Source organism: Epinephelus moara, chromosome 24 (assembly GCF_006386435.1).
Source record: "Epinephelus moara isolate mb chromosome 24, YSFRI_EMoa_1.0, whole genome shotgun sequence".
Lineage (NCBI taxonomy): Eukaryota > Metazoa > Chordata > Actinopteri > Perciformes > Serranidae > Epinephelus > Epinephelus moara.
The window spans coordinates 24,876,776-24,904,209 of NC_065529.1; the positions used below are offsets into that span (position 1 = coordinate 24,876,776).

Sequence of the window (27,434 nt, forward strand, 5' to 3'; positions counted from 1 at the left end):
GTCACACGGGCCGGAGCGGGCGGCTTGTAAAGTTACGGCTCAGTTAAAAGTCAAACAGAGAAAACACAAACAGGTTTTCGCTACTGGGCGGATTAACTTCTTCATTTGAATATTAGAAGAAAACGAAGGAACAATCTGGATTAATCCAACTACTGTTTCTAATGGACTCTATTTTGGATTGAATCGACCGAGGACGATTTTTGATGAGAAAAGGACAAACTTCATTTTATTAATATGACGGGAATGTTTGTTTAAAACGTCACCGGCACGGGAATTACAATTAGGATGACCGCCGTCAAGAGGAAGGTGCAGCAGGTGCTGTGCGTCCTGCTGCTGCCGTGTGCTCTCCAACTGTGCAGCGCGCAGACAGAAGGAGGTGGGCTCACACACACACACACACACACACACGTACACGCGCACGGAATATGTTTAACAAATCCCTCTGAACACACGGATCAGAGCTGCTCACTACTCTTGTCGCTCTGATGAAAACACCTGTCCTCCCTCACAAACCGCAGACATGAGAACCTGTTCCGCACACATAGAACTAGTTTGCTGTGAGTCACCTGCACCTCTCCCACGACTCCGGGACTCTGTGTGTGCTTTATCATGTTGTCTCAATTGTTTCAAGGCTTTACGACAGAGGAGCCCAACCTTACAGCGCCTGTTGACTGACAGCCACAGTCCAGAAGATCTTTACCCTAAAATGGAAAATACCTAACCTCTGACATGTCTAAATCTGTGTTTACTCAGTGTGACCAGAGGTGGGAGAGGTATTCAGATGTTAGTTCAGTGAATGTAGCAATAGGCCTACCACAATGGAAAAATACTGTAATTAAAGTAAAAGTTCTGCTTTAAGTGGTAAAATTATTGGGGAGCTGAAGGTAAAGGCTCCAAATTGGTGATGTTTTGTGTTTTTATAAAAGAAAAATAGATTAAGCATCGAAACAGTTGCAGATTAATTTTCTCTTGAAGCTCTAGTTGCTTTCTGTGACTCCAGTAAATGTAGTGAAGTAAAAAGTACAGTACTTTTCTCTGATATATAGTGAAGTAAGTCAAAATTGTCTGACCGAAGGCCTAGACTTAGTTTCAACATTTGGGGAGACACATATGAAATGGAGGGTTTGGAGTCCACCTCCAGGAAATTTTGAGCGACAAACACTTCATTTCCTGCATTCTGGTTATTTTTTATGCACCCATTTGTGTTTTTTCTGCATAAATTTATGGTTAAAACATATTTAATTTTGTCACACTAAAAGTCCTCTGCTACCTTAATGTTTTTTAGGGGGTGACAAATGCACATGTGCTAAACCCTGAGAGGGACATGTCACCTGTGACCTCACCTGAAATCTATGCCTCTGACTCTGAGTAATTGTACTCAGTTATTTCCCACCACTGGGTGTAGTGACATGTCTGAGGCAGAGAGAGGTGTTGTGATTTGAATCTCAGCAAGACTCTGTGAACTTTGACATCGTGCTGTTGTTGCCGTCACCTGGCTGCAGGTGAACCAAGTGTTGATTTGAGACTTAGAAAAACAACGTGAACACAAGATCATCAATCTTTGGGCAGCTGATGCTCAGGTGACACAGCCTCTGGCACCTGAACCTAACACTGAAATTATGAAACAGTTTGATCACATGAGAAGGAACATTTGATTGTTTGGAAGAGATTCTGCAGTGTAACTAATGCTGTAAACACTTCCTTAACTCTGTAACAAAGTACAATGCAAACTAAACCATGTGGCATTCTTTATATTGAAGAGGAGCATTGATGCAGACCTTGAGAATGAAACATTTGTTCAGAGTTACTGGTCAAGTCCCTTGAAATAAACTGTAGACATCTACAAGAATTTCAAAAGTATATTTCCACGTCAAAGCAGCATTTACTCTCATCACCTGCTTTTTAAGTGAGTTGACGAACAGGATTTTGTTGTGCAGTAACCAGGCAATTATAAAAGAGGTTGCCATGTTGTTATGCAGATGTAGAAAGGTGGACCTGTGCACCAACCTTTGCATGAACGTATCAGTCGTAATAAAAGAGCTTAACTGACCCGTAGATAATGATAACATAGTTGTGTCGTGCCATTGGGGTCATTCAGGTGTCTTTTTTATGTTACACTTAAAATTCTGTTGTCATTTTAGATCCTTGTTGCACTTTTCTGCAGGATGCATGTTTAGAAAAAATGCTTATGAAGCACGAGAGGGACACATATCTCATGTTGTGAATAAAGACAAGTATTGCCAGCTTGCAGCATTCTGATTTTTAAATACATTTGTAGTGGCAGCAGGAAGTGAATTCTTATTCCACAGAAATCCTCATGAGAAAACAGTGCATATGTCAGTGTAACGTGTGTGATGCGTCACAGGGGGCTCAACTTGTAAGTGTGAACACCTCAGAGTGAAACATGAATTCATATCTTTTAATAAAACAACAGTAGGTGTTCCCTCTTTAAATTGCTTCTGTACTGTGACATCCACATAATCAATGCATCAAAAAGCAAATATGCTGCCGCTCCTGTTGCCAAAGCATGATATTAGGTGACTCTAAGTTGGCCTCAGCCTGCTCACTAAAGTTCTGCACGTTGACTAACAAAGAATAGAGTTCATTTATACACAACCTCTGGCTGTGAACCTGTGAATGCACCATGAAATGAAATAGTTCATGTGCTCAGGTGTCTGTCTTTGTGCTTGCGAGCGTGCGCGCGTGCGTGCACTCACTTGTGAGGTATGCAGTAATCTCTGGCACATCCTGTGCCAAGTTTCTGTTTACTTCAGTCATCGTCTCAACCGCTTTATTGAGCTTGTTTATCTCCTCCTCCCTCCGTTCTTTTCTTTCTCTCTCCTTTTTGAAACCCTGGTAGCAGACGAATGGAAAAAAAAACAAAAAAAAAACAGCCGAACCTGATCTGTGTAATGTTTTCGTCATGTGTTAGGTTACACTTTAGTGCCGAGGACAATGAGACCGTTTTGCTTTCAGTTCATTTGCTGTATATGATAGTTGGTGATGGAATAAGGGAGGCGGACATGCTGCAGTCTATGAAGAGTGAGGAGAAACACAGGGAATAAAGTGTCAGTGCAGACAGATAGAGGCTTGGCGTGATGCACTGTGACACTTGTTTTGCACTCTTTCAAATAGGCCCATTATGTGTGCGTGTGTGTTAATGTGCCTGTGCTTTTCTCCATCATCCATCTGCCAAAACTGAAAGTCCTCCTTTGACAGAATAAACCCACTAAGCTTGTTGAGATTTTTAGCATCTACAGCTGCAGCCTGTGCATTGTCTGTATGGTTGACATACCATTTTGTCACATACTGTAATGCATGTGTGCAAACCGGTTCGTCCCCCTCGAGAGTGGGCTGTGCTTGAGCTGTATGCATAATGTACATACTGTGGCGTGTGGAAGGTTCTCGAACATACGTGCGCAGATGTTCACAAGTATTTCCCAATAGGCAATTCAAACAGTACAGAGTCAACAACAAGTCATCCACCGATAGCTTAACTAAGGTGGAGTAGATAAAGAGCGTCACCCTTGAACAGCTCATAAACTGACATCATTTCAATTCAATTGTGCTTTAAGGAGCAAATGTTCCTGAAAGCAAATTAGTCACTCCATATCAATATGATAACCCTGACATGAATGTTAAGACACGTCATTAAGGTGGGCTCCAGAGATTTAACTTGATGGACCTGCAAGAAAAAGATGTGGTCAAACTGGATGCAGCAGAAGCCGAGATATCGCAACCAGTCCCTTTTTAAGTCAAGCAAAACTGGATCCTACACCTCTCTTTATGCAACTCATAACTCATTTGTGATGCTGCATTAATTTTATATCGTAAAAACCATAATAATGAGTAATTTCTGACAGCTTTGATGCCTCCCATTGGTGAAAACTGACAACAAACTGGTGGAAATTATCTGCAGGGCCACCACTGCTGGCAGTTGCATCTAAATAATATATCAAAGGAACACTTTGACCTTTCACAGAGGGAAAAATGCTGCTCACAATAGTCTTGTCTTTGTCTTATCAGAAAGAAATCAGCTCATCATTTAGAGATGACTAAATTCTGATCTGCAATGTTGGCATTGCATGTTTCTGCAAACCACAGATACATTACAAATTCAATTTCATATGAAACATATCAACATTTCTACAGTGATGTATGAGCTGAGTTTGTCATCAGTAGGTGTAGGAGAGGGTAGATGGTGTGACACCTGGGTGAGACCACTGTTGGTGACCCACAAACAACAACACTGGTTGTTTTTTGCTGTGTTTCAAGCAGCTTTTTAGCCACCAAACATCAGTGTATTTTAGCAACCTGCTGCTGTGTGTCCACCTGAGACACCGCATGAAAAGTAGTTGTTTTTTACTAAGACGTTGCTGTGTTACTAGCCGGAATTATGGCACCAAAATTGGGTAATTTAAGCCCAACATGAATTTTGCCTGACCATAAACAAGTGTTTTTGTGCCTAAATGTAACCACACGTTAATCACAACATTGTTTAAAGGCAAAGAAATGCAAAATTTTCATCATGCCTGCTACATAATAACATACATTATGTAACATATCTGTGGTTTAGATACTGTTCCACCTGTTGATTCAACTAATTTGAAAGGAGCTTTACACTGTTTTTTTTTATCAGGTTTCACTTGGCAAAACATTACCACCACTATTTAATAAATTAAAATAACTAATTAAGAATATTATGTGGTATGAAGACTAGTAATCGGCAGCCATCTTGGAATTATGTATTAAAGCTCCCACACTGGGATAACTGGAACTTTCCCTGTTCTTTACATTCTTTTTATTTGAACACAAAATTAGACCCCGTCTGCCTGTAAAAACTCACATCTTTCTTGAAACTCCATGCCCCCAGTTTGAAACACTTTCTATTAAAGATGTAAATCTCAGTAAATCTGGATTACCCAAATGACACAGGCTGTAAAAAGTCCCCTCAAGAAAACAAACAGACATTGTCTAACTGCTTTCTCAGGCTGAGCAGAACTCCCCTTGATGAGAAAACTGATGATGAGTGTTAAAAAATCAGTAGGAATCCCCTTTAACAGGTTAATTTACCCGACAAAATCACAACAAAAACACAACTTCCCCTTCCTGATAGCCACACTGACACAAAACCTGGACACATGCTCCATTAAACTATAGTGTGAATTGTGTTTGTGTTGCTTGACAAACTGAAAACTGATATCAAAAGAAGCAAAAAGCAATGTGTCTTCCCAGGAACTAATGTCCTGGTTATTGTTAATAATCCACAGACGTCACAATATGAGTAAGACGTTATTTCTGTAAAGAAAGCCTTGAGTATCATAAACAAAATTCCTTTCACCTCTGTTGTACTGAAGTGTCAGCAGGACTTTCCACACAGGATGAAACAAAAAATATCATGCAGGAGGGTGTATGTGTTTGTTTTTTATTTTATGGAACAGATCCTTTAACACAATATGATATGGTACGCAGCCAGTCCTTGTTAGCCTGGTGTTCTCAGAAATACAATAAAGTGACTCTTATCAGGACTTTATGGAACGTAGTACGTGCGTTCATCTCTCCTACACACACACACACACACACACACACACTGAGCTTTGACTCCCCTGCTGGGCCTTGTGAGCTTAATAATCATTAGCCCTTTCATGCCCTTGTTGATCCTGTTGTTCTACTGGGCTCTATATTTTGACTCGATGTCAGTAGAAGGAATGTGTTTGTCAAGCACGCTTCATGTGTGTGAGTGTAGTTTAACAAAAACATTCCTCAGATCCTTACTGGGTACAACAAAACCAGCAACAAGCCAACGAGAGTTGACTGGTTCATGATTATGCTTTTTCTAGTCTGTGGCTTAGGCTGAGGCTAAAGGGTCAGTCCACCCAAAGGAAATGGAAATCATTGTTGCCTCTGGTGGTGCCATGCAGATAGTTTTAGTTTCAGTAGTCTTTGAGATTTAAAAAATGTCACCACCCCAGTGAAATAAAGGTGAATGGGTTTTTGTGGTGCTTAAAGAATTAAAAGCACATCTAAAAGTTTCCTATTAAGTCTACTCCCTTCAAACACTCTAAGTAAGGGATAATGTAGAGCGAGTGGGTCATCATTGTGAAATAAACCCCTGACGCAGGACACCTGGAAGGGTTTATTTCACCCTAATGACACACTCGCTGTACTTTATGCCCTTTATCACATGGCTGATTATGAAAGAAATCAATAATTCGACACAAAAGATTGATTTAAAAATGATTTTACTGCTTCCATGAGGCGTCTTTGATCAGGACTGTGTCCACAGCAAAGGTCTGTCATTTATAACAGCAATAAACAGTCAAACAACAGCCCATAAAATGCTATAAATGACCAATCTGAATGAAGCATTCAACAAAGCTGCGTAATAAAGAAGAAATAACCCCTGAATGAAAACTGCTGACACTGTTGCTGTTGAGTTTTCTTTCCCAAATGCTGTGAGCACTACAAACAAAATTCCTTACACCTCCATCTTAGAGGCACAAAATCTTGCCAAATAAAACCAAAATATCAGCATAGTAGGAAGTGAGAAAATACATTTTTAGTTGGCTGGGAATGAGTAATGTCTTTGTATGTGCAGATTTACAAAGTATCTGGATGTTCAAATGTTACACCTGGATGATTTATGATTGTTGAACGTTAGGGATTCATGTGCTGCTGTAAAAGCCTCTGCTTTTCTGAGAAGGCTTTCCACAAGATTATGAAGCTGGTTGCAGTGATTTGCTCTCATGCAGCCACAAGAGCATTAATGAGGTCAGAGACTAATGTTGAGCCTGCAGTCGGGTGTCTAATTCATCCCACAGGTGTCTGACGGGTGCAAGCAAGTCAAGCTCCTCCACACCAAACGGAGAAAACCTTGTGGATCTTGCTTTGTGCAGGAGGTCGTTGTCGTCTTAAAACATATCCTCCCCAATATGTCACAATTGGAAGTGCACCATTTCTTAAAATATTGTTTGCAGAAGCCATTGAAGAGACCATTGAAAACACAGAAGGCGAAAAACTATGCGGACATGTTGTGTTTATCACAATGTGTTCATTACACAAGTATGTTTGTATTTTTAGGCAAAGTATTGACACTGAGTTCAACAGTCTCTGTCCTCTCTGTCCCTCCATTTTCTCTCTGCTGCCTCTCTCCTCTCTGACATTTGAATAGCAAAGCAGCCCTCAAGTGACGCTGAATGGCTGAACTCCCACAGACCATAAACAAGGCCTCGTATGTTTGTCTCAAAGACGGACATGCCCTGTGTACAATCATCGGCTTGTTTCCCTCTGTTACAGTACATTCATTGATATTGTGCGAGCAGAACTCGGTGGTTTGTTGTAAGTGGCATAAAACAGTCTTTATAAGAACTTACGCTCTGTCCTCATAAATGATTTAACAGAATGTGCATAGTTTTATTGTATTGTGATGCCACTGTGTGAACATCAGCTTTTTTTTTTACTTTGGTGGTACTAATCCTCTTCATTACCACTGGGCAAAGATATATAAACTAGTATACTCCTGAAGACTGATGGGAAGTTGTCTGTTAAAATCAATGAGTGAAATAATGTTTGTTAAAGGGCTGAGCTGTTGTACAAATATTTTTACATACTTATTATTTTCCCTATTTTTATATATATAATTTTTCTATGTATATATATAAAAGCAACTGTAAGATGACCCAACTTCCCTCTGGGGATCAATCACGTATTTCTGATTCTGATTTTAAAAACGGTTTTCCTACTGCTGGATCAAAACCCAGAACTTCCTTTTTCACTTCGGCTCACTTTCATCTTCATGAAAAATGTGACATAATTTCCTTTACCTCCTGGGCACCGTAGTTTTTATCATGTATGTATTTGTTGGGGACTATTTTTAGCTGCGGATTAATACACAGTTGGTGTGCCAGTGAAGCAGCAGGGCCATGTGCTTGGGAACAATTTAAAAAAAAGAACAAAAAAAACAAAAACAAAAAAACAAGTGGAAACCTCCAAGACTAAAAATGAAGCCAACTCTGAAGTACCAAAAACTGCAGTTCCTCTAATGGCCACTTGAGGCCGGCTCCAGAAGTGAGTCAGTCCCCACAGACCACCATGTTAAAATGTCCAACTTTATAGCAGAAATAAACATGTTTATAACCCTCTACAAAGATTGGTTTCATACTCTAAAGCTAATATTGTCCTTGCCTCCTCCTCACCGGTTTACATTTTATCAAAGCTGAAAGGCTTAAAGTTCTAATTAAGGGCGCGGCCACTTTGAATGACAGGCTGTTTGCGTGGCATCAACACAGTCTATGAGTCAGATCCATCCCTCGCCCCTCTGCAGCTCCAGCCTCTTGCCTAAATATGACCACTTCTGGCTCCAAAAATCTAAGTTGGCGACAGCCAAAGTCACGAACTTGAGGCTTCAGAACGGGAATCTGCAAACAGATGGGTGACGTCACATTAGCTATGTCCATTATTTAAAAAAACACTGTGCCAATATTTATGATGATGAAGAAACATGTGATCCAGTGTAACAGTGTGGCTCATGTATGTGTTCTTAATACTGTTTGGACCAAAGTGAAGGTGTAAGCAATACAAGGCTTTTGCTCCACAGACGACACTGAAGATAATCAATTCACTGTTGGTATTTTCATGAGAACTAACAAGAGCAAATTCTTGACTTTTCCAGTTTGTTCCGGCACCCAGAATGTTCTGAGCACGACGGGAAATGCAGATATCCAGTACAACCTAATGAAGGATATGTACACCGGCTGTGAGATTGTGATGGGCAACCTTGAGATTACCATGATGGACCACACCAGAGACTTCTCCTTCCTGCGGGTGAGGCTTTGAGCACACGGAGGCATCGCAACATGTCTATAATGCACCTCAGGTTTTAATAGATCTGGGAGAACTGCTTTTTTCCTACTATGCACATTGGACATGGAATAATCTGCAAAAAGATCTAAAATTAGAAACCTTAATGTCCATTGATGTGTGAAATAGTTGCTTTTACGCTGATGTGTTGATGTACTTTTACTGTATATGTTATGGTTTCGGCTGCTACCTTAGCCAGGTCTCTCTCGTAAAAGAATTTGTTTTCTTCAGCGGGACTTCCCTGTAAAATAAAGGTGAAATAGATACATAGAGAGTAGATTACTGGTGTGACTTTCACAGTGTATGTGTCACTGAGAAAAACTGCATGGTAACCAGTCGAGACAAGGATACGGATTAACCTGATATGAGTTGTTTATCACTGTCTATAATGGATGATGTCTGTCTCAAAGACAGAATGAGCTCATTTATGTCCCCTTCGCTAAATCAATCACTGTGCTACAGTCATGGTGACTAACAACACACACCTGCTGCCAGGTTGTGACTCTGATAACAATCACTATGACTAACAAAACCAGAGGGAAGTCAGTAGTTGTTTTTTAAACACCTGTATTTTATTTAATGTCTCTTTCTCGTTATCTTTTAACCCTGCAGTCCATCAGAGAGGTAACGGGCTACATCCTGTTTGCCGTCAACGAGTTCAGCCGCATGCCTCTGGATCACCTGCGTGTCATCAGAGGCACCACACTGTATGAGGAAAAGTACGCGTTGGCTGTGATGGTCAACTACCAGAAGGGCGGGCTGCTCGGCCTGCAAGAACTGGGCCTGACACACCTCACAGGTACACAGGAAGTCACTCGGTTAGTGTGTTAAAGTGTGGGAGGCTTGAGCTGATAAAGCAGACAGAGCAGATGTGACACGCAGTTACTGTTGGAGCTCTCACACCCACACAGTGCAGCCACACCTGTGGGCAGCGGTGTGTGTCGTCACATTGATGTGAAGTCCCTGGAATGTCTCAACTGCCGCTGTAACATGAGCTCCTGCACATATGCAGAGGTTGTATGAGCCGTAGTAAAAAGTGAATGGCAGAGTTCGATAGGATGAGTCATGGGCCAGTCCGGGCTTGTTTGCTAATTGTCTTTTCCATTTAAATGTTTGTTTTCCATCCACAGAGATACTGGAGGGAGGAGTCAAGATCATCCAGAATAAATACCTGAGCTACGCCCCGCAGGTGAACTGGCAGGACATAGTGAGGGATGGAGCAGCTCATATAATGATTGAGGAAAATGGGCCTGAGAGTGAGTGGACAGGATGATAATTACACAGCATCACTTACCTTTCATTTTTAAAGGAACACTTCATCCACAACATGATCGTTAATATATCAGTAACTCACCCCTTGTTATGTTGAATTCATGAGGAAAACTTTCTTTTCCCAGTATGTCTCCATGGTGAATGAAGAATCCAAAAAACTGAGAAAATTCTTAATAAATTGAAGTCATAGGGGTCCATGTTTAACCGCAGCAACACTATATCGAAAAAGCAGCTTACAAACTCTCACACAACTCGTGCAGTATAAGCCAAGCCTCATTTGCTCAATACTTCCCAAACACACGCATTTTTGCTGTAAGTATACTATCTAAAACACTTCCACAGATGAGTAGCGTACCTGGGCAAGTGCATGTATTTGAACTCTGCATTCCACTGAATGTCATTCAAACACATGTGCTTGCCCAGGCACGCTTCTCGTCCATGTATGAGACTGGAAGTGCTTTAATTAAACTATGTAGGATTTTATTTAAAAAACAAACAAACAATGTATACACTCACACAGAAGTAATCCCTCTCAGTCATCAGTTGCAGCCGACTCTTAGTGTGTGGTGGTGTATTTTTCTGCAGATACTCAGCCCTCTGCCTGTGTTTTCTTATTGTCTGTGTTCTGGACGTTTGCAGGCGCGTACCCCCACAGCGCTCAGGTGAGGTCAGGGCTTTATATAAAGGTAGCAACCAGATGCCAGATTGTAAGCAGCAGTCATCCAAGAGATACACCGAAAAGACATCGAAAGCTTCATCAAGAATTTTCTCTGTTTTTGGATTCTTCGTTCATCGGTGGCATGCAAGAAAAACAAAGTTTTCTTCACAAAATCAACTCAACACAGAGTGAGGAGTTGATATTCAAATGGTTATTTTCGGGGCTGAAGTATTCCTTTAATGTCAGATGTTTTTTTTAGTCTGCTTTCAGATGTAAAAATGCATGTACTGATAATCACTTTACATCTTAGAGCCTTGTAACGAAGCATGTGGAGACGTTCCGTGTTGGGGTCCAGGAAATGACACGTGCCAGATCTGTGAGTGACATCAGCATCAAATTTATTGTCCATGCATCAAGTCAGTTATGGTGGGTGTTGTGGCCTCGGGGTGCCCTAGAGATGAGCTAAGGGTGCAGCAAGATTTGTAGATCTCCATTTTTAATTGAACTTTTCCAATAATACTTCACCACATGAAAGTGAGGGAACATTTAAGAAGTACAGAAGACATAAGGAATAAAAATTGACATCACTATATTAAAAATCCTAAAACTAATCTGTTGTCATAGTAACATACAAATCCATGCAACAACATAGCTTAGATTTCAGATTTTCTCTTAATATTAATGTTGCTTCATATATGTCACATATTGTACATCAATCTTATTTGATTTACTGCGTCATATAAAATACAGATATCCACGGTGTGATTTTTAGCATGGAGGGTAAAATCACAGGTATCTTGGTTTTAAAAAGTTTGGAATCACTGCTGCAATAAATCAACAAATAAACAAACTCTCGACTCTTTTTCAGTGACGAAGACTGTGTGTGCTCCTCAGTGTAACGGCCGATGCTTTGGTAGAAACCCGAGCGAGTGTTGTCACATTGAGTGTGCCGGAGGCTGCACTGGACCGCTGGATACAGACTGCTTTGTGAGTCTGCACCTTGAAAAGGCCCTTTAACACAGAAGATATTTTGACATGTGGAGAAACACAGGTGTAAATAATGAAATTAATGATGGCTGGATTCCATTTAGCTGCTTCAGTTTCAGCGTCCTGGCATTGTGTGTGCAGGCTCACTGTCTCACTGTCATGACATACTGGGACATCTGAATACAACAGAGCCATCATTAAAATGATTAGAAACACCTTTGCTTTTCCTGCTGTGACATGGCAAAATGTCTGCTGTGAAAAAGGACCATCATGGACATATCAGAACATATCTAACATATCTAGCTGACTTTGCTGTGTGTATATGATGTTTTGCAGGCTTGCAGGAACTTCAACAACTCGGGCGCCTGTGTGCCTCTGTGTCCCCAGACCCTCATCTACAACAAGCACACATTCAAACTGGAGCCCAACCCCAACGCCAAGTACCAGTATGGCTCCATCTGTGTGGTCCAGTGCCCCAGTGAGTCCCCATGCATGCTGTCTCAGTAGACCCACACACTCACACGAACTCACAGTATATATACAGTTATACTGTTCTCCCTAAAGTATCATGCAGTTGCATGTTTTTATTGGGGTGTCAAATATTTATCTATTACACAGTATGCAAAATCTGCATCACACCAGCTCCATGGGGGACACACCAAGACTGGGAAATAAATAAATAAATAAAGTGATTCTATGACATTATGGTTATCAGTTACAGGCATTAAGTCACATTTCTTGCAACCAATGCAGTGTTTATGTTTATGTCAGCTGCTACACTTGTGTAAAAGACTTCTTGTATCTTCACCTTTACGTGTATATTTTTGGTTTAGTGTTGTCTGAGACAGTTCAACAGCTTCATAATTTTTCACAATTTGAGACATTTTTTGTTTCTGTTTTACAGCTAACTTTGTGGTGGATGGCAGCTCATGTGTGAGTGGCTGTCCGTCTGATAAGACGGACGTGGATAAAAACGGAGTGAAAAGATGTGAACCATGCGGAGGCCTCTGTCCCAAAAGTATTTAAGACAATTCAGCAACTCCTCCACAATTCAATCAAGACAGTTTGTTTTATGTAACTGAGAGATGAGCTCAGCTTTAAGTGTCCCACTGTGGTCAGCAAAGGTTTAAGAAGTATCGTTTACAATGTTAGAATAGTTCATATAATAAGTAGTTCACACATAAGTTCATATTTTATTTAAATCTTATTTTATTTTTATTCTAATTTAATTTAATTTTATTTTATTTTATTTTATTTCATTTTGTTAGCTGGTTGAGATTTTTACTATCTGGATCGTCGGATTTACAAAAAGTGTCAGATTTTGTTTGTTGATCACATATTTTTGGTGTAAAATCTTAATCTTTAAAGGGACTATAACTGTCAAATAAATGTATTCAAGTAAAAAGTCTAACATTTCCCCATAAAATGTGGAACAGTAGTAGAATGAAGTAGCATAAAATGACATTTATCAAATATCTCAAAATTTAAAGTACTTAAGTAAATGTACTCAGGCACTTTCCAGCACCGCTGGTTGATTCTAACTGACTTCATATGTGTTAAAACCTGTATTCCTCCTCTTCTTCATCTTCCTCCCAGCTTGCTACGGCACAGGAGGTCCAACCAGACAAACTGTCGACGCTCTGAACATCGACAGTTTCATAAACTGCACTAAGATCCAGGGCAGTCTGCACTTCCTGGTGACCGGGATCAAAGGGTAAACTTACACTAGTTATCACTGGTTTTTATAGGAAACAGCAGAGTTTAACTGTATTCACTTAAAGCTTAATATTTCAATCTGTGCTTTGTGGATGCTTTTTGCAATGAACGCTTACTTATTATTTATTTTTCTCTGTTCAAAGTGATGAATACAACGGCGTACCAGCCCTCGATCCAGAGAAACTGAAAATCTTCAACACTGTGAGGGAGATTACAGGTGAGTGTACTTTTGTTTTTATTATAACGTCAGTGTTTGCAAACTGGTTAAGGCTTCTGAACACAATGTCCTTATTTTCAGACATCCTCAGTATCCAGTCATGGCCTGAAAACATGTCCAACCTGTCAGTCTTCTCCAACCTCCAAACAATTCAGGGCAGAACACTTTACAAGTGAGCGATCATTGCTTTTCTCTCTCTTTGTTCTAACGTTGTTTTTGTTTTTCCAGTTCGCTGAGGTCACGTTGTTGTGTCTTTAACTGCACTGCAGACTAAATCTTCACTGGCATCAATCTGATTGTCTCATATCTTTTTGTTCCCTTGTTATATCTCATTTTTACGCCATGTAGAGGAGTGAGCTCTAGAAGGTACAGTAAATGTTTCACATGCCCGCCTGTATCCGCCTCGGTGTAAAATCATCTTTCTTGGTTTAGATGTTATTATTATTATTATTATTACAGGTCATAGTCAGTGTTGGGATTGTGTGATTGAGGTGGTGGTGGGCGCAAGTCTTAAATAAGTTCACATGGTTTTCCTGCATGCTCTCTCTGATGAAAATTGAAGGTATTTTGCTGCAAAATTTTGGAATCTGAGGCCGGTTTTATTTAATGGAAGCAAAGAAATGCCTCAAGAACTCTGACCAACTGAACGCCTTATTGCAAAATTCAATCTCTTCTTACTATTTGCGCAATGGAATTTGCGCAAAATTTAAATACCACAGAGTTTATATTGCAGACTTGAAATATTTTACCCTGACAAACATTTACATGAATTTATGTGGTTTGGATTCCTCTTTGACATTTTCAGCTGGTAGTTGTGAAATTACCTCTGATATCAGAGGTATTGCGTTTTTTTTTATGGTTCACAAATTCAGATGTGTCCACTGAATTCAAGTCAAGTCAAAAAATCAGCTTCCTCAAATTAGATTGCTGAGATTCAGACACTGAAATTCAAACTCAAACACTGAGGATAAGCAGTCAAGCCTGAATGAAATCCGACCTGTGAGAGATCAGTTTCTGTTCTGTCACTCATGTGATCCAATATCAGAAACCCTGGACACTTGAATGTTTGAAATGTGTGTTTTTAAACCTTAAAAAATGTTGAAATTGCAAAATTTTAAAGGAGCAGTGTGTACGATTTAAGGGGATTTAGTGGCATCTAGTGGTGAAGATTGCACATTGCAACCAGCTGAAACTTCTCCTGGTTTGAATTCCTTCAGTGTTCTTTGTTCAAGAGGTTTTTGGTGGGAGTCGAATTATCTGCAGAGGTCTCTTCCTCTCCAAATCAAAGTGATTTAAAGCGGTAAAAACACTAATTAAGGCAGCTTCACATTACAAATCAATGTTTTCCCTTTGCCGTTTCACCAGCCGCTCATGTGTCCTTACCTATTTTCTCTGATAACTTAAGATTGCGACGTTAAAGAAACTCTTACCTTTCTTGCATTTCACACAGCACTTAGAAAAAATTTTAACATCCACAACTCCCGCTTCCTTCCAAAGTCCCGTCCTCCTCCTCCTGCAACTCCACCTCCCTCCATTACGTCCTCATTATAGACATAGCCGTTGGCAAGGTAACGTTAGATACACGGAAGAGGAGAGTGAGTGTAATGTTACAACAAAGACAGTCAAACGCAACCCCGGAGTTTTAAAACTCAACCGGAGTCAGTGATGACTGATGAGTTTTACAATGAGGTTACAGTGCTAACGTTAGATAGTAGCGTTAACGTTCCTAGTAAGTGGAAACGCACAAGGAAGATAACGTTTATGTTTCAGAGGCTACGCTACAGTAGGCTAACGTTAGCCATTAGCCACTGGATGCTGTGTTGTCATAATGTTATGAACTGAACTGAACCAGCACAAAAACGAAATGACATTTTGCATACCCCAAGTAAACAGAAACAAAACATATTTGTGCAACATATAAGAAAGAACATATAGTGCAATAGTAATGAAAAGGGTCGACATTTCACAGTCAAAAATTCCACATCCTGAGAGCACAACTGGGAGCTCCTCTTCACATCACAGCACCATCAATTGTTTGTGTATACACCACGGAGCTTACCAGATGATGCTGCCGTCCTGTCTGCTCTGTGTAGTGTTAGCCCCGTTAGCTCAACACTGGAGTCTGATATGTTACCATTCATCCATGTCTCAGTGAACACAAGGACGCAGCAGTCCCTCACTCCTTGGTGAGTGGATCTCCATAGTCGGATGTAATCCATTTTCGTGTCCAGTGAGCGGACATTCGCCAGAAGGACACTGGGAACAGCTGGTTTGATGGGGTTAGCTCTTAGCCTAGCTAACCCCTCCGCGCTTCCCCCGCTCCCGCGTCCTGTCACAGCGCTGCCGGCGTCTCCCCGTCGGGACAGCTCCAGGCGAAACCACGGTCATCTCAGGGCTAGCTCGACGTAGCAGGCCAAGCTTGCTACACATCCTGAGCTCTCTTGGTTGTAGCGTTAGATCTCTGCAGCAGTTTCTAATGTCTGTTAGAAACTCGCGACTGTATTGCACTGATGAATTTACTTCTTGTTGCATCGTTTCTTTCTTTTGCCAACTGATTTCCCTGTTGGAGCGGCTGGAGGTGGAAGCGGTGGTCCGCATTTGTTTGCTTTTGTTACGGAGAAAAGTTTATATCCACAAGGGTCCCTGTCACTAGTTTATATCCACAAGCGTCCCTGTTACTAGTTTATATCCACAAGCGTCCCTGTTACTAGCCTATTTGTTGTCTCACAGACTCAGGGATGGAGGGTGTGGGGGGGATGTTACGCGAGCTGTTACGTCAGTCGGAGGCCTCCACGTGGGGAAGACAGACAGGACAGGAGAAAACTCTGACCAATCATTGCATTCGGTCCGAATGCAATGATTGGTCGGAGTTTTCTTAGAACCATATGAGAATGGTATAATGATGAGTTTTCATCTCTGGTGGAATTCACTTACATTTTAGTGTGCCATCAGCGTATTAATAGCATTTTAACCTAAACAAAGAAAAGTGTAAAATTTCCAGAAAGGTAAGGGTTGCTTTAAGGAGGTTTTTACCGAGAGCTAAATTAGCTTCAGAGGTCTGCTTCTCTCTAAAACATACAAACCTGGTGATTTAATGTAGATATAAACAGCTCTTAACCACAAAACAGCAACCAAAAAAAACGATTTACAATAATAATAAAAAAAAACATACTTATTATATTATATTCCATTTCTGCCAGTATATCCTTCTAAGTTCTACACACTGGACCTTTAAATTACCCTCTGAGGAATTCAAACCTCACAAATTCTCACAAATACTCAGTTGCCCATAAAATTTAACTTATAATGCACCTTCTTTGCTTCCATTGCATTTTAATCACAGTTATTTTCTTTTATTATTTTCTTACACAAAATTTCTTCACTGTCTATTGTTTCAGGGGCTACTCTCTTCTGGTGATGAAGATCCGCTCTCTGACCTCCCTGGGGTTACGCTCGCTGCGAAACATAAACGACGGCGGCGTTTACATCACAGGAAACAAGAAGCTCTGCTACCATGACACCGTCAACTGGACGCGAATCTTGACCAGCGGCTCTCGCCCGCAGCGACGCCAGAAGCACATCGACGTCAAGGAGAACAGGCCAAGAAATCAGTGTGGTGAGTGGGGGTGGATCATTTGTGGATCAGCAGCTCCCCTGACGATGTTTGTGATGATGATACAGTTTGGGTTTTTTTATTCTGTTGTGTTTGCAGTTAATGACGGCCGTGTGTGCGACCCCCTGTGCTCCTCTGATGGCTGCTGGGGGCCGGGGCCAAACCAGTGTGTGTCCTGTAAGAAATACAGCAGGGGAGGAACGTGCGTGCCAGACTGCATGTTCCTAACTGGGTGAGTCTTTACAGAAAATCTAATAATAATATTCACAATGTTTGTCTTCATGTGAGTAATGTTTGCTGTAGCTATCCCAAGTGTTTCAATCTTATCTGCAGTCTGCTGAAAGATAGAGAGTGATTGACTTTTTGCTGTGAACGCAGGGAGAGGCGGGAGTTTGCTACTCGATCAGGGGAGTGTATGCCATGCCACCCTGAGTGTAAGGTCCAGGAGGGGAAGCAGACGTGCACAGGCCCGGTATGAATCTCTTTTCAGTGACTAACCGATGTTAAACAACAGGCTGAAAAGCTTTACAGCAATACTCACAGAACAAGTTCTCAAGACTCAAGAATGTGTGTTGCTGCCCCCTAGTGACCTCCATACTATATGTCACCACTGACTTTAAACCACTACTGTCTGCTTTGATTTCACCAGCCAACTAATCTGTCCCTCCATCTGTTTTGTGTTCAAATATTCATTGTGTTTTTAGTCACAAAGTGTAATGAAAATCACAGTGACAAAACAAGCAAAAACAACAGTGGTGGCAGCTGAGGTTAAAGCGTTTGAGTCTACTATTGATTATAAAGGGAAGCTTAGTCTCACTAGATCAGGGTGACCTCTAGCTCACCAGGTAGAGTGTGTGCCCCATATAGGCTGAGGCCTTTGCAGTAGCTTGGTTTCACCTCCAGTCCGTGGCCCTTTGCTGTGTGTCTTTCCCACATTTCCTGCCTATCTTAAGCTGTACTATTATTTTAAAAAAACGGAAGAAATATTCCTAAAAAAAGAAGGTCAATTGGGTTTTTTTTATTGGGAGGGGGTTACTTTGTGGTCACTTTGCATCTATTTGGGGTCATTCTGTGTCTCCTTTGGTCATTTTGTGTCTCATTTGTGGTCATTTTGTGTCCCTTTGGGTTCATTTTGTGTCTCATTTGTGGTCATTTTGTGTCTCTTTGGGGTCATTTTATGTCTCTTTGGGGTCACTGTGTCTCTTTGGGGTCACTTTGTGTCTCTTTGGGGTCATTTTGTGTCTCATTTGTGGTCATTTTGTGTCTCTTTGGGGTCATTTTGTGTCTCCTTTGGGGTCACTTTGTGTCTCTTTGGCGTCACTTTGAGTCTCTTTGGGGTCACTTTGTATCTCCTTTGTGGTCATTTTGTGTCTCTGAGGTAATTTTGCATCTCTTTGGGGTCATTTTGCGTCTTGTTGTGGTCATTTTGCGTCTCTTTGGGGTCATTTTGCGTTTCGTTGTGGTCATTTTGTATCTCTTTGGGGTCATTTTGTGTCTCATTGTGGTCACTTTGACAGACGTGAACACATCACACCTGTGCTGTCGTCACTCCACTGGCTTCCAGTTCGTTTTAGGATAGATTTTAAACGTCTGTTGTTTGTTTTTAATGCCATTTACGGCCTGGCTCCTCTCTACTTGTCGGAGATTTTAATTATCTGCGAAAGTGGCAGGGCACTGCATTCATCTGGTCAGCTTCTGTTAGAAGTCCCAAGGTCGAGAAACAAACAATGGGGTGACCGTTCTTTCGCTGTTGCTGCTCCAAGATTGTGGAACAAGCTCCCCCCCTGACATTCGCACCACTAGCTGATCTCGGCCTTTTTAAATCTAAGCTGAAGACCTACCGTTTCTCATCTGCTGCTCTGCTTTCTACACCTCCATTCACACTCGGTTCAATGGGTGCTCAGGCTTTTAGCTGCTCAGCACCTAGACTCTGGAACTCACTCCCACTACGTGTCCGCATTCTGGACTCTATTGACACCTTCAAGTCCCACCTCAAAATACACCTTTTTAAAATTTCCTACTCCCTATAACACTCTGTCCCCACCTGTCTTATCCTCCTTAGCTATTCATTTAGTCACATTGTATTCTCTTTGTATTTTTATATGTATCTCTTGTGCTATTGTATTTTATGTCTATTTTTGCTATTGATTTTATCTTTAAGGTGAACAACAAATATAATTTCTTCTTCTTATCATCATTATTATTATTATTCCTTTCATTGTTATTTGACACTGTTGTTAAGCACTTTGGGTGCCTTTGGGTTTTGTAAAGGGCTATAGAAATAAATGTTGATTGCTTGATTTTGTGTCTCTTTGTGGTCATTCATGGGCATTTTGTGTACCTCTGTGGTCATTTTGCGCCTCATTGTGGTTATTTTGTGTCTTTTTCTGTTCATTTGTGGTCATTTTGTGTTCCTCTGTGGTCATTTCGGGCCTCGTTGTGGTTATTTTGTGTCTCTTTGGGGTCATTTTGGGTCTCTTCCTGGTCAGCATGTGCTAAATTAAGTGACATTTTGCAGGTGAAGGTTAGGGGGGTCCTGACATTTTGGGCCCCTGGCCCTATTGCCCAGTAGGCATGTTCAGTAATCAATCCATGCTTATCCCCACAGTCTACATCCTGTGAATCAGGCTAAGGGCAGCTGTGATATCTATCCATGCCCTTATTGTCTTAGGACACACTCTGTTCATTTTAGCTGTTTCATATATTTCCAAATTTCCTTTTTATTAAAGACAAGACTCAGAGTGCACCACATTCACTAAAATTCTCTTTTGCCCTTTGTCTTTGAAGGGAGCAGATCAGTGTGTAGCATGTGCCAGCCTGCAGGACGGTCCACACTGTGTCTCCTCATGTCCCGAGGGCTTGATGGGAGGGGAGGAAGTCATCTTTAAATACCCCAACACACAAGGCCGCTGTGAACCGTGCCACATCAACTGCACCCAAGGGTTAGTGATGAGTAAAGCTCTTTCTCTCTGTGTATTTAAATGTATGTTTGTGTTTATTTCAAATTAACTTCCTGTCTGTTTTGTGTTTAGGTGCTACGGCCCAGGCATTAGAGACTGTGTGGGGTCAACCCGGTTCGCGATCTCTGGGTAGGTTGCTCCTCTCAATCTGACACATTTTAAAGAGTTGAGACATTTTGATTTATCATCAAATAATCTCTTTTTCCTTCCTTCATCTGTCATCAGACAAGCGACCACAGCCATTGTACTGGGAGTGATTGCCCTTCTCTTCCTTTCATTCTCTGTGTTCGTGCTGACTGTTCTGTACCGCCGAGGACTCGCAATTCGTCGCAAGCGGGCCATGAGGAGATACATGGAGAGCGGAGGGGTCAGTCAGAGCCTTAAGTCTTCTCAGTGCTGTTGTGCTTCAGTTAAAGTTGGTCTTAACACATGATCTGTGTGTCTATAGAGTTTTGAGCCCCTGGAACCTGGAGAGAAGGGATCTAAAGTCCATGCTCGGATCCTGAAGCCCTCAGAGCTGCGTAAGATCAAGCTGTTGGGTAACGGAGTGTTTGGATCAGTCCATAAGGTAATGGTGATTCTAGCCATTGTTTCTGCAATCCTCTTCTGGCACATTTGATATTAAGTTATGAAGTTATTAATTTATGAATCTGTATTTCTTGCCTCTCAGGGCATTTGGATCCCTGAGGGTGATACAGTGAAGCTTCCTGTGGCCATAAAGACGATTCATGATCGCACCGGCAGGCAGACCTTCTATGAGCTGACTGATGTAAGAAAACGTGAAGATCTTTTGTGTGTCAAATACTCTCTGATGGTAGTCTTGAAAGGCCTAAGATTTATGGCTTGCTCTTTTGTGGAGTCACCTTGGACTCATAGTAGTCCCCAGAGTCATGCAAAAACTTAACTGACGAAACATCTCAAATCAATCCTGCAGCATTTCTCTGCTGCTAACCTAAATGCAAAGTATGTTTCAAGTACTCATTTCACAACGTTGCTAATTTATTGGCGATATTAGGATTAGTCATTTGCAATATAGTGAACTCAAGATAGGGTCATTTGTATTTGCAAGTCGGCCACATGGCACACATGATAAGTTTCAGTTGGCTGCAATCTGCAACCTCACCACTAGATGCCACTAAATCACACTACACCTTTAAAACCCAAATTAAATGTTGACATTTATTTTACAAATCCATAATGATTTACTGTAATTGTTCACTGCAGCACATGATGCTGATAGGAAGCCTGGACCACATTAACGTCGTCAGGACCCTGGGTATCTGTCCTGGTGCCAGCCTGCAGATCGTCACCCAGCTCATTAGCCAGGGCTCCCTGCTGGAGCACGTCAGGAACTGCAAGAACAAACTCAGCCCGCAGAGGCTGCTCAACTGGTGTGTTCAGATCGCAAAGGTAAAGGACCAACATTTGAGTGTGTGTTGGCTATTTTTTTTTAGCACTGTTTAGTCTATTACAGTGATATCACAGGCACTTAAAGGCATTGTTGTCCTTTCTCATCAGGGTATGTATTACCTGGAGGAGAACAGGTTGGTCCACAGAAACCTGGCTGCCAGAAATGTGCTCCTGAAGAATAATTACACCGCCCAGATCTCAGACTACGGCATTGCAGACCTACTTTACCCTGATGACAAGAAGTATTTTCACAATGAGGTCAAGGTCTGTAGCACTGCAGAAAAGATATGATACTCAGTTAATGTGATCAAAGTTCATTGAGAAGGCCTTTGACCTGAAGTTGTTTTGCTCACTGCTGCTGTTTGCTGACATTTCACTTAAGTAATTAATAGACATTCTCTGTTTATGTCTTTAGACACCAGTCAAATGGATGGCCTTAGAGAGCATCTTGTTTCGCAGATACACACATCAGAGTGATGTCTGGAGTTACGGTAAGTTTTAAACCAGCTTACAAGTCCCAGTTTGGGTAACAGTGAGTGTTTATGAAAACAGTAGTGGAGGTGTGGATATTTCATCTGCACCAGTCGTGCTGTTTCATGCCACACTAAATCTGTCACCCTCATTCAGGTGTGACAGTATGGGAGATGATGTCCTATGGGGCAGAGCCGTACACTACAATGCGCCCACAGGACGTTCCTGATCTGCTGGAAAAGGGAGAGCGTCTGTCCCAGCCTCAAATTTGCACCATCGATGTCTACATGGTGATGGTCAAGTGTGAGTGCCCATCTTCTATCCTTCTTTTACATCTGGTCTGCACTACAACATATCAGCAGGAATGCTAACACATGTTTCGTAGTCTCGTAGCCATGCTAGCAGCAGACTCTATGGGTGGTCTGTCAGTCGATCCACTACTTTGATTTGGACTGAAATTAACAACTACTGGATGGAATTCTTGCCATGAAATTTTGTAGAGGCATTCATGCCCCTCAGAGATGTGCAGACTCTATGTTTTGTTTATATTTAACTACATTTTAATCGATTTTAGATGCTCGCTATTTTGCATTTGTTCCATAGAGATTGCTGTGAAACTATGGCTCTTATTTTTCATTTCCAGGCTGGATGATTGATGAGAATGTCCGTCCAACTTTCAAAGAGCTGGCGAATGAATTTACCAGAATGGCCAGAGACCCACCTCGCTACCTTGTCATCAAAGTAAGAAAGGCTGTGTTTATCTGTAGCCACCCAGTTTTTGTAGCACTTTTTTAAAACTGTGGCCAGAACATTTCTGAACATTGTGTCACTTCAGTAAAAGCATACATGCAATATGCTAATTTATGTCTCACCTCTGTCCACCAGGAGGACTGCACACAACCTGACTCAGCCCCAGATGAACTCGTCCAGCGGAGTGCAGACTTGGACGACCTGGATGACCTAGACATTGAGCTGGAGGACCAGGGGGAGGATGTGATGGATGGCATGACTCCAGGCCCCAACTACCTGTCTCAGTCCAAGAGCCTCACTCGCCTCTCCAGATTGGACACTCCCAGAGTAAGAGACACCTCTTCCTGTCAATGTTATGGCCAGTTTATATCTTGAAGTGTCTTTTCTGTCACCTCCTGGATCTAAATCTCACCCCTGTCTTTTCTTGTAAAGGTGATTATTACTCCAAATGTGGCTGGATACCTGCCCATGACCCCAGGTTTTGACAACCCAGCACAGGTAGCTAAAACAGGCTTTGGTGTAAGCCGCTTTGTATATAAACTATTTTGTGTTTTTATGTGTACATTTAGTGTCTATAACTGAGCATAATGAAGTCAAACTATTTAAAGGTCCCATATTATGCTTATTTTCTAGGTCCATGCTTGTATTTTGGGTTTCTACCAGAACATATTTACATGATTTAATCTTCAAAAACCACATTATTTTTTCACAAGCCCCGTTTCCACCGAGCAGTACGGTACGGTACAGTTCAGTTCGGTAAAAGTTGTGAATGGCACCAATGGAACAGATCTGGTACGAGTTATGGCTTGTTTTGAAGCTCATGTAACCACTGTTCATACCGTGGAGAGTTTTATTAGTAGACTGTATCTATAAAATGGAATTATGTTTTGCTGCCTCTCACAGCAGCTGTAGTCTGAGAATAATAATTCACTGGACCAACTGCCGACTTTAAGGTGGACTGTTAACTTGTACAAGTTGACAACGTGAATCCATCAGCACACCTTACATTTCACCGCGACATCTAACTTCTTACAATATGGGACCTTTAAAGATATCATCAACATCGTCCTACTGCACATTCCTCCTCTTGCCATTTTACTAATGCAGGTCTGTTTGTGTTGTCTTGTGCAGGCCATGTGGCAGTCGCGCTCTCGACTGAACTCAGCCCGCACTGTGTCTGAGAGCTCGGAGGGCTGCGGCACGGCAGTGGAGCTGGAGATGAGCGAGGACTTTTCTCTGGCAGGGAGTCTGAAGAGGCGACGTCAACGTGAGGACAGCGCTTACATGTCGCAGAGGGACAGCTTGTCTGGCGGGCCAACAGAGACTCCATCACCAGAGATGGAGGAAGAGGACCAGAATGGATACGTGCTTCCTGGAGACAGCCCAGAGAGAGGTGAGAGCATCATGCATATTTTTACTCTATTGAAATGATAAAGTCAATATGTTTCCTGGAAAATGGGTCTAGATGTCTGGGTTTGTGTTGCTGTGTCATAATAACCATCATTTCTAATACAAAGCTGTCAGGTTAATACTATTTTCTTCATAGATCCTACATAACAAATTATTCTAATGTAAACCTCACTTAATCTGTTTTTCTTTTTTCTTCAGATACCCTCCTTTCCTCATCTCGAGCCGCTCCTGGCAGGATCAGCAAGTCTCATTCATCGGGCCTCCTTGACGACCCAGATGAAGAAGAATACGAGTATATGAACCGGCAGTTGTGTGTAACACCTGTCTCACCAAGACACAGCAGCCACTGGCTAAAGCCCAACAAGACGCGCACCGCCTCTGTATCATCTCAAGCCACGGCATGCTCAGTTGACACCATCCCATCTGTGGAGGTCAGGAGGAGCAATCACAACTCCGATTCAGAGCAGCAGGGGTCTAATGAAGTTCAGTATGAATACATGGACATCAGGGGTAGCGACAGAGATGACAGCCCTCCAGTGCCTGACCCTCCTCCTCCTCCGACACCAGCAAGGATGGGCAGAGAGGTGGAGGATGACGATGAGGAAGAGGAGGATGAATATGTGGAGGACAGTAACTATCATTACACAAACAGACAGCCAAAGCTGCGTCAAGCTCTTCGAGACAAGAAGGAGCTGAAGATAGAGGGAAGGGACGAGGGTGAGGCATATGAGTATGAGGACATGGACTCCTTTGCTGCCCAGCAGCCAAGAGATGCTGTGGTGTACCAGAACTTGAAGAGGGAGGGGGAGGGAGCAGTCGGGGCCACAGATGCACATCGATCTGGGTTTGAGCCCTATGTAAAAGTGCGAGCGGGAGTCGGCGTCGGGGAGCCTCCAGCTGGCGACAGATCTTTTGACAATCCAGACTACTGGCACAGCAGGATGTTCCTGAAGCCCAAAGCAGTGCCCACATGAAGAACATTTTAAACCTCTGAGACGTATTCATGAAGGACCCAAAGCAGGAAATGCAATCAAAAGCCATGTTTATAATGTAGCCAATGACACAGTTTCAAAAACCCAACATGTGACTTTTACAGCTTTGTCGTCTGTTACAGGCGCTTGTTATGTCTTGTATGCAGGCCTATGATTTTGGGCATTTCCAGAAATAATAGCACTGAGAACACTAACAAAAACGATCAGATTACAAGCTATATTTTTCTGTTTACATTTTGAAATGAACAAAGCTTGCTTTAAGAACAAATGTGTTTGTTTGGAGTTTAGACTTTTATGTTCTGAGACCTCTTTTTATTAATGATATATGAAACAAATTTTCTACTCAATAAAATATTTTGAATAGCTATTGTGAGACACCAACTTTTTATTTGAACTCACTTATCAAGTGGCAATGTATAAATTGCAAAGGCAATAAATATATTGTGAATTAGTGGTGAACATTCCTAAACAAATTTTGTAAATTAACCATCTGACACACAGTGAACCAGGGTTTTTTTTGGGCATGTCAAGCTTAATGGTCCCCAGGGAGTTGCAAACTTTGCCTGGTCAGCAATACAATACAGCCTCAAGGAGTAGGCTATCGTTTTGCATCTAATGGGGTTTTCAGGTGGATCATGTTTGCTTTGTCACTGGTGGTATCCCATAATAATGCAATACATGATGATTCTGTGGTTTCCTGTAAGGTTCCTCCAGTTTATCTTTACTTTCACATATTAAGGTTTATAGCAGATAGGTAAAAAAAAAAGGTTAAAGTTTGGTTCAAAAAACCAGGCAAGTGCTCTGATGAAGATAGAAATCTAATCCTGTCCCTCCACTGCAGCTCAACAGGAAAACACTGTCTGAGGCAGAGGTAGACAACGTGCAGCTAATGAGCCGCATGTGGCTCTATTATACCCACCTAGTAATATTAATAATGTTGATAGGCTAATTTAGAGTTAATAGACTGTGTTACCATCATTGAAATGCTCAAATGGCCGATGTTTTGCTCAGCCTTGCTTCTATTTTTTTTTTCCTGTGGCCACTTGTAGGATTTACGGCAAAAAAAAAATCCCCTGCGGCCATAAGAGCTGTTTATTTCTGCGTCATTTTTGGCTGATTATCATGGAAGTAAACCTGGAAGCTAGAAACTTTATTTGGCATATGCGTCAGGTGAGCAATTCCATCGGACTGAACAGTCGCCATCCGTGGGTCTGGCATGGGTTATCATTAAATACGCTTCAGATAAACTTTTAAATGTATTTTTGTGGATTTTTCCCCCCACCACTTACAAGGTAAGTGCATTAACAGTAGATGTCTTGGCCCAGACACACCAAACCAACTTCAGAGAACTAGCAGCAATGAAGGCCAAGCTTTGCTTTGCCTCACGCTGCCTGTGTCTTGGTAAAAAAAGTTGCACATATCGCAAAGACTACAGCCGACAGCAAACCAGCAGGTATGTACTGCGCCTGTGTGAGAGGAAATAACTGTCCACACCAGCAGTCAGCGTTAGTCTATATCTGTCATTCAAAAAGGGAAACCAATAGACCGTCTTGACACTAGTCAGCCAGTTAGCACATTAACAACACAATCCAGTGCTGAACGAACAAAACATTTACCATGTGCCAGTGAACAATAACACAAACCATCAGGAAATGTTTGTGCTAAAGAACTCTATGGCTGAAGAAAAAAAAATCTTACTTTAACAAGATTTTGTCTTGACTTTAGCTGTTTGTTTACTCTCCTCACCTCTGAACTGAGTTGAACTGCCTATCAGAGTGATCTCACTCTCCGATGGGCTCTGCTGTCACTGATTCAGCATGCTGAATCAGCCAAAAAAAGCCAATGGGTGCTGACAAGGGGCAACGGTGTGGGACACACCACAATAACTAGGGTAACAAATGCTCACCTATGGCCCAACATTGACCTACAGCTGACTGTCAGCTTGGTGTGTCAGGGCCTTTAATGGCCAGTAGCGAGAGGAGGAATTATTCCTAAGGATCCACAATATTGGATTTTTTGCCTATATCCAATATGCCAATAAATAACACCTGATTTGACCGATGACCAATACTGATATCGATATATACACTTTTTTCCTAACTTAATTTTAGTCATCAAG

General features: G+C 41.7%; 1 protein-coding gene across 2 annotated transcripts; it reads left to right on the top strand.

The window, feature by feature from the left end:
• On the top strand, positions 1–25,682 carry erbb3a (erb-b2 receptor tyrosine kinase 3a). 2 transcript variants are annotated; one of them, XM_050037767.1, is made up of 29 exons: positions 1–376; positions 8,672–8,823; positions 9,472–9,658; positions 9,990–10,115; positions 11,100–11,165; positions 11,658–11,776; positions 12,113–12,254; positions 12,681–12,794; positions 13,373–13,490; positions 13,636–13,709; positions 13,791–13,881; positions 14,058–14,075; positions 17,108–17,325; positions 17,422–17,554; positions 17,701–17,794; positions 20,110–20,264; positions 20,355–20,411; positions 20,508–20,649; positions 20,731–20,850; positions 20,953–21,051; positions 21,507–21,692; positions 21,801–21,956; positions 22,108–22,183; positions 22,320–22,466; positions 22,807–22,904; positions 23,049–23,240; positions 23,346–23,411; positions 24,045–24,306; positions 24,522–25,682. In XM_050037767.1, the coding sequence occupies exons 1-29, from the start codon at positions 286–288 to the stop codon at positions 25,295–25,297; spliced, it is 4,275 nt and encodes a 1,424-aa protein (XP_049893724.1). In that variant the 5' UTR covers positions 1–285; the 3' UTR covers positions 25,298–25,682. The 2 variants fall into 2 exon arrangements, with proteins under 2 accessions (XP_049893724.1, XP_049893725.1); XM_050037768.1 differs by lacking the exon at positions 14,058–14,075.
• The last annotated feature ends 1,752 nt before the right edge of the window (positions 25,683–27,434 follow it).

What these genes read in the sequence shown, in the direction of transcription:
- erbb3a (XM_050037767.1), top strand. Translation starts at nt 286, where the DNA reads ATGACCGCCGTCAAGAGGAAGGTGCAGCAGGTGCTGTGCGTCCTGCTG. An exon ending in AAATGACACGTGCCAGATCT is followed by an intron (nt 11,166 to 11,657) that starts GTGAGTGACATC and finishes ACTCTTTTTCAG; the next exon opens with TGACGAAGACTGTGTGTGCT. An exon ending in TGTTTGGATCAGTCCATAAG is followed by an intron (nt 20,851 to 20,952) that starts GTAATGGTGATT and finishes CTTGCCTCTCAG; the next exon opens with GGCATTTGGATCCCTGAGGG.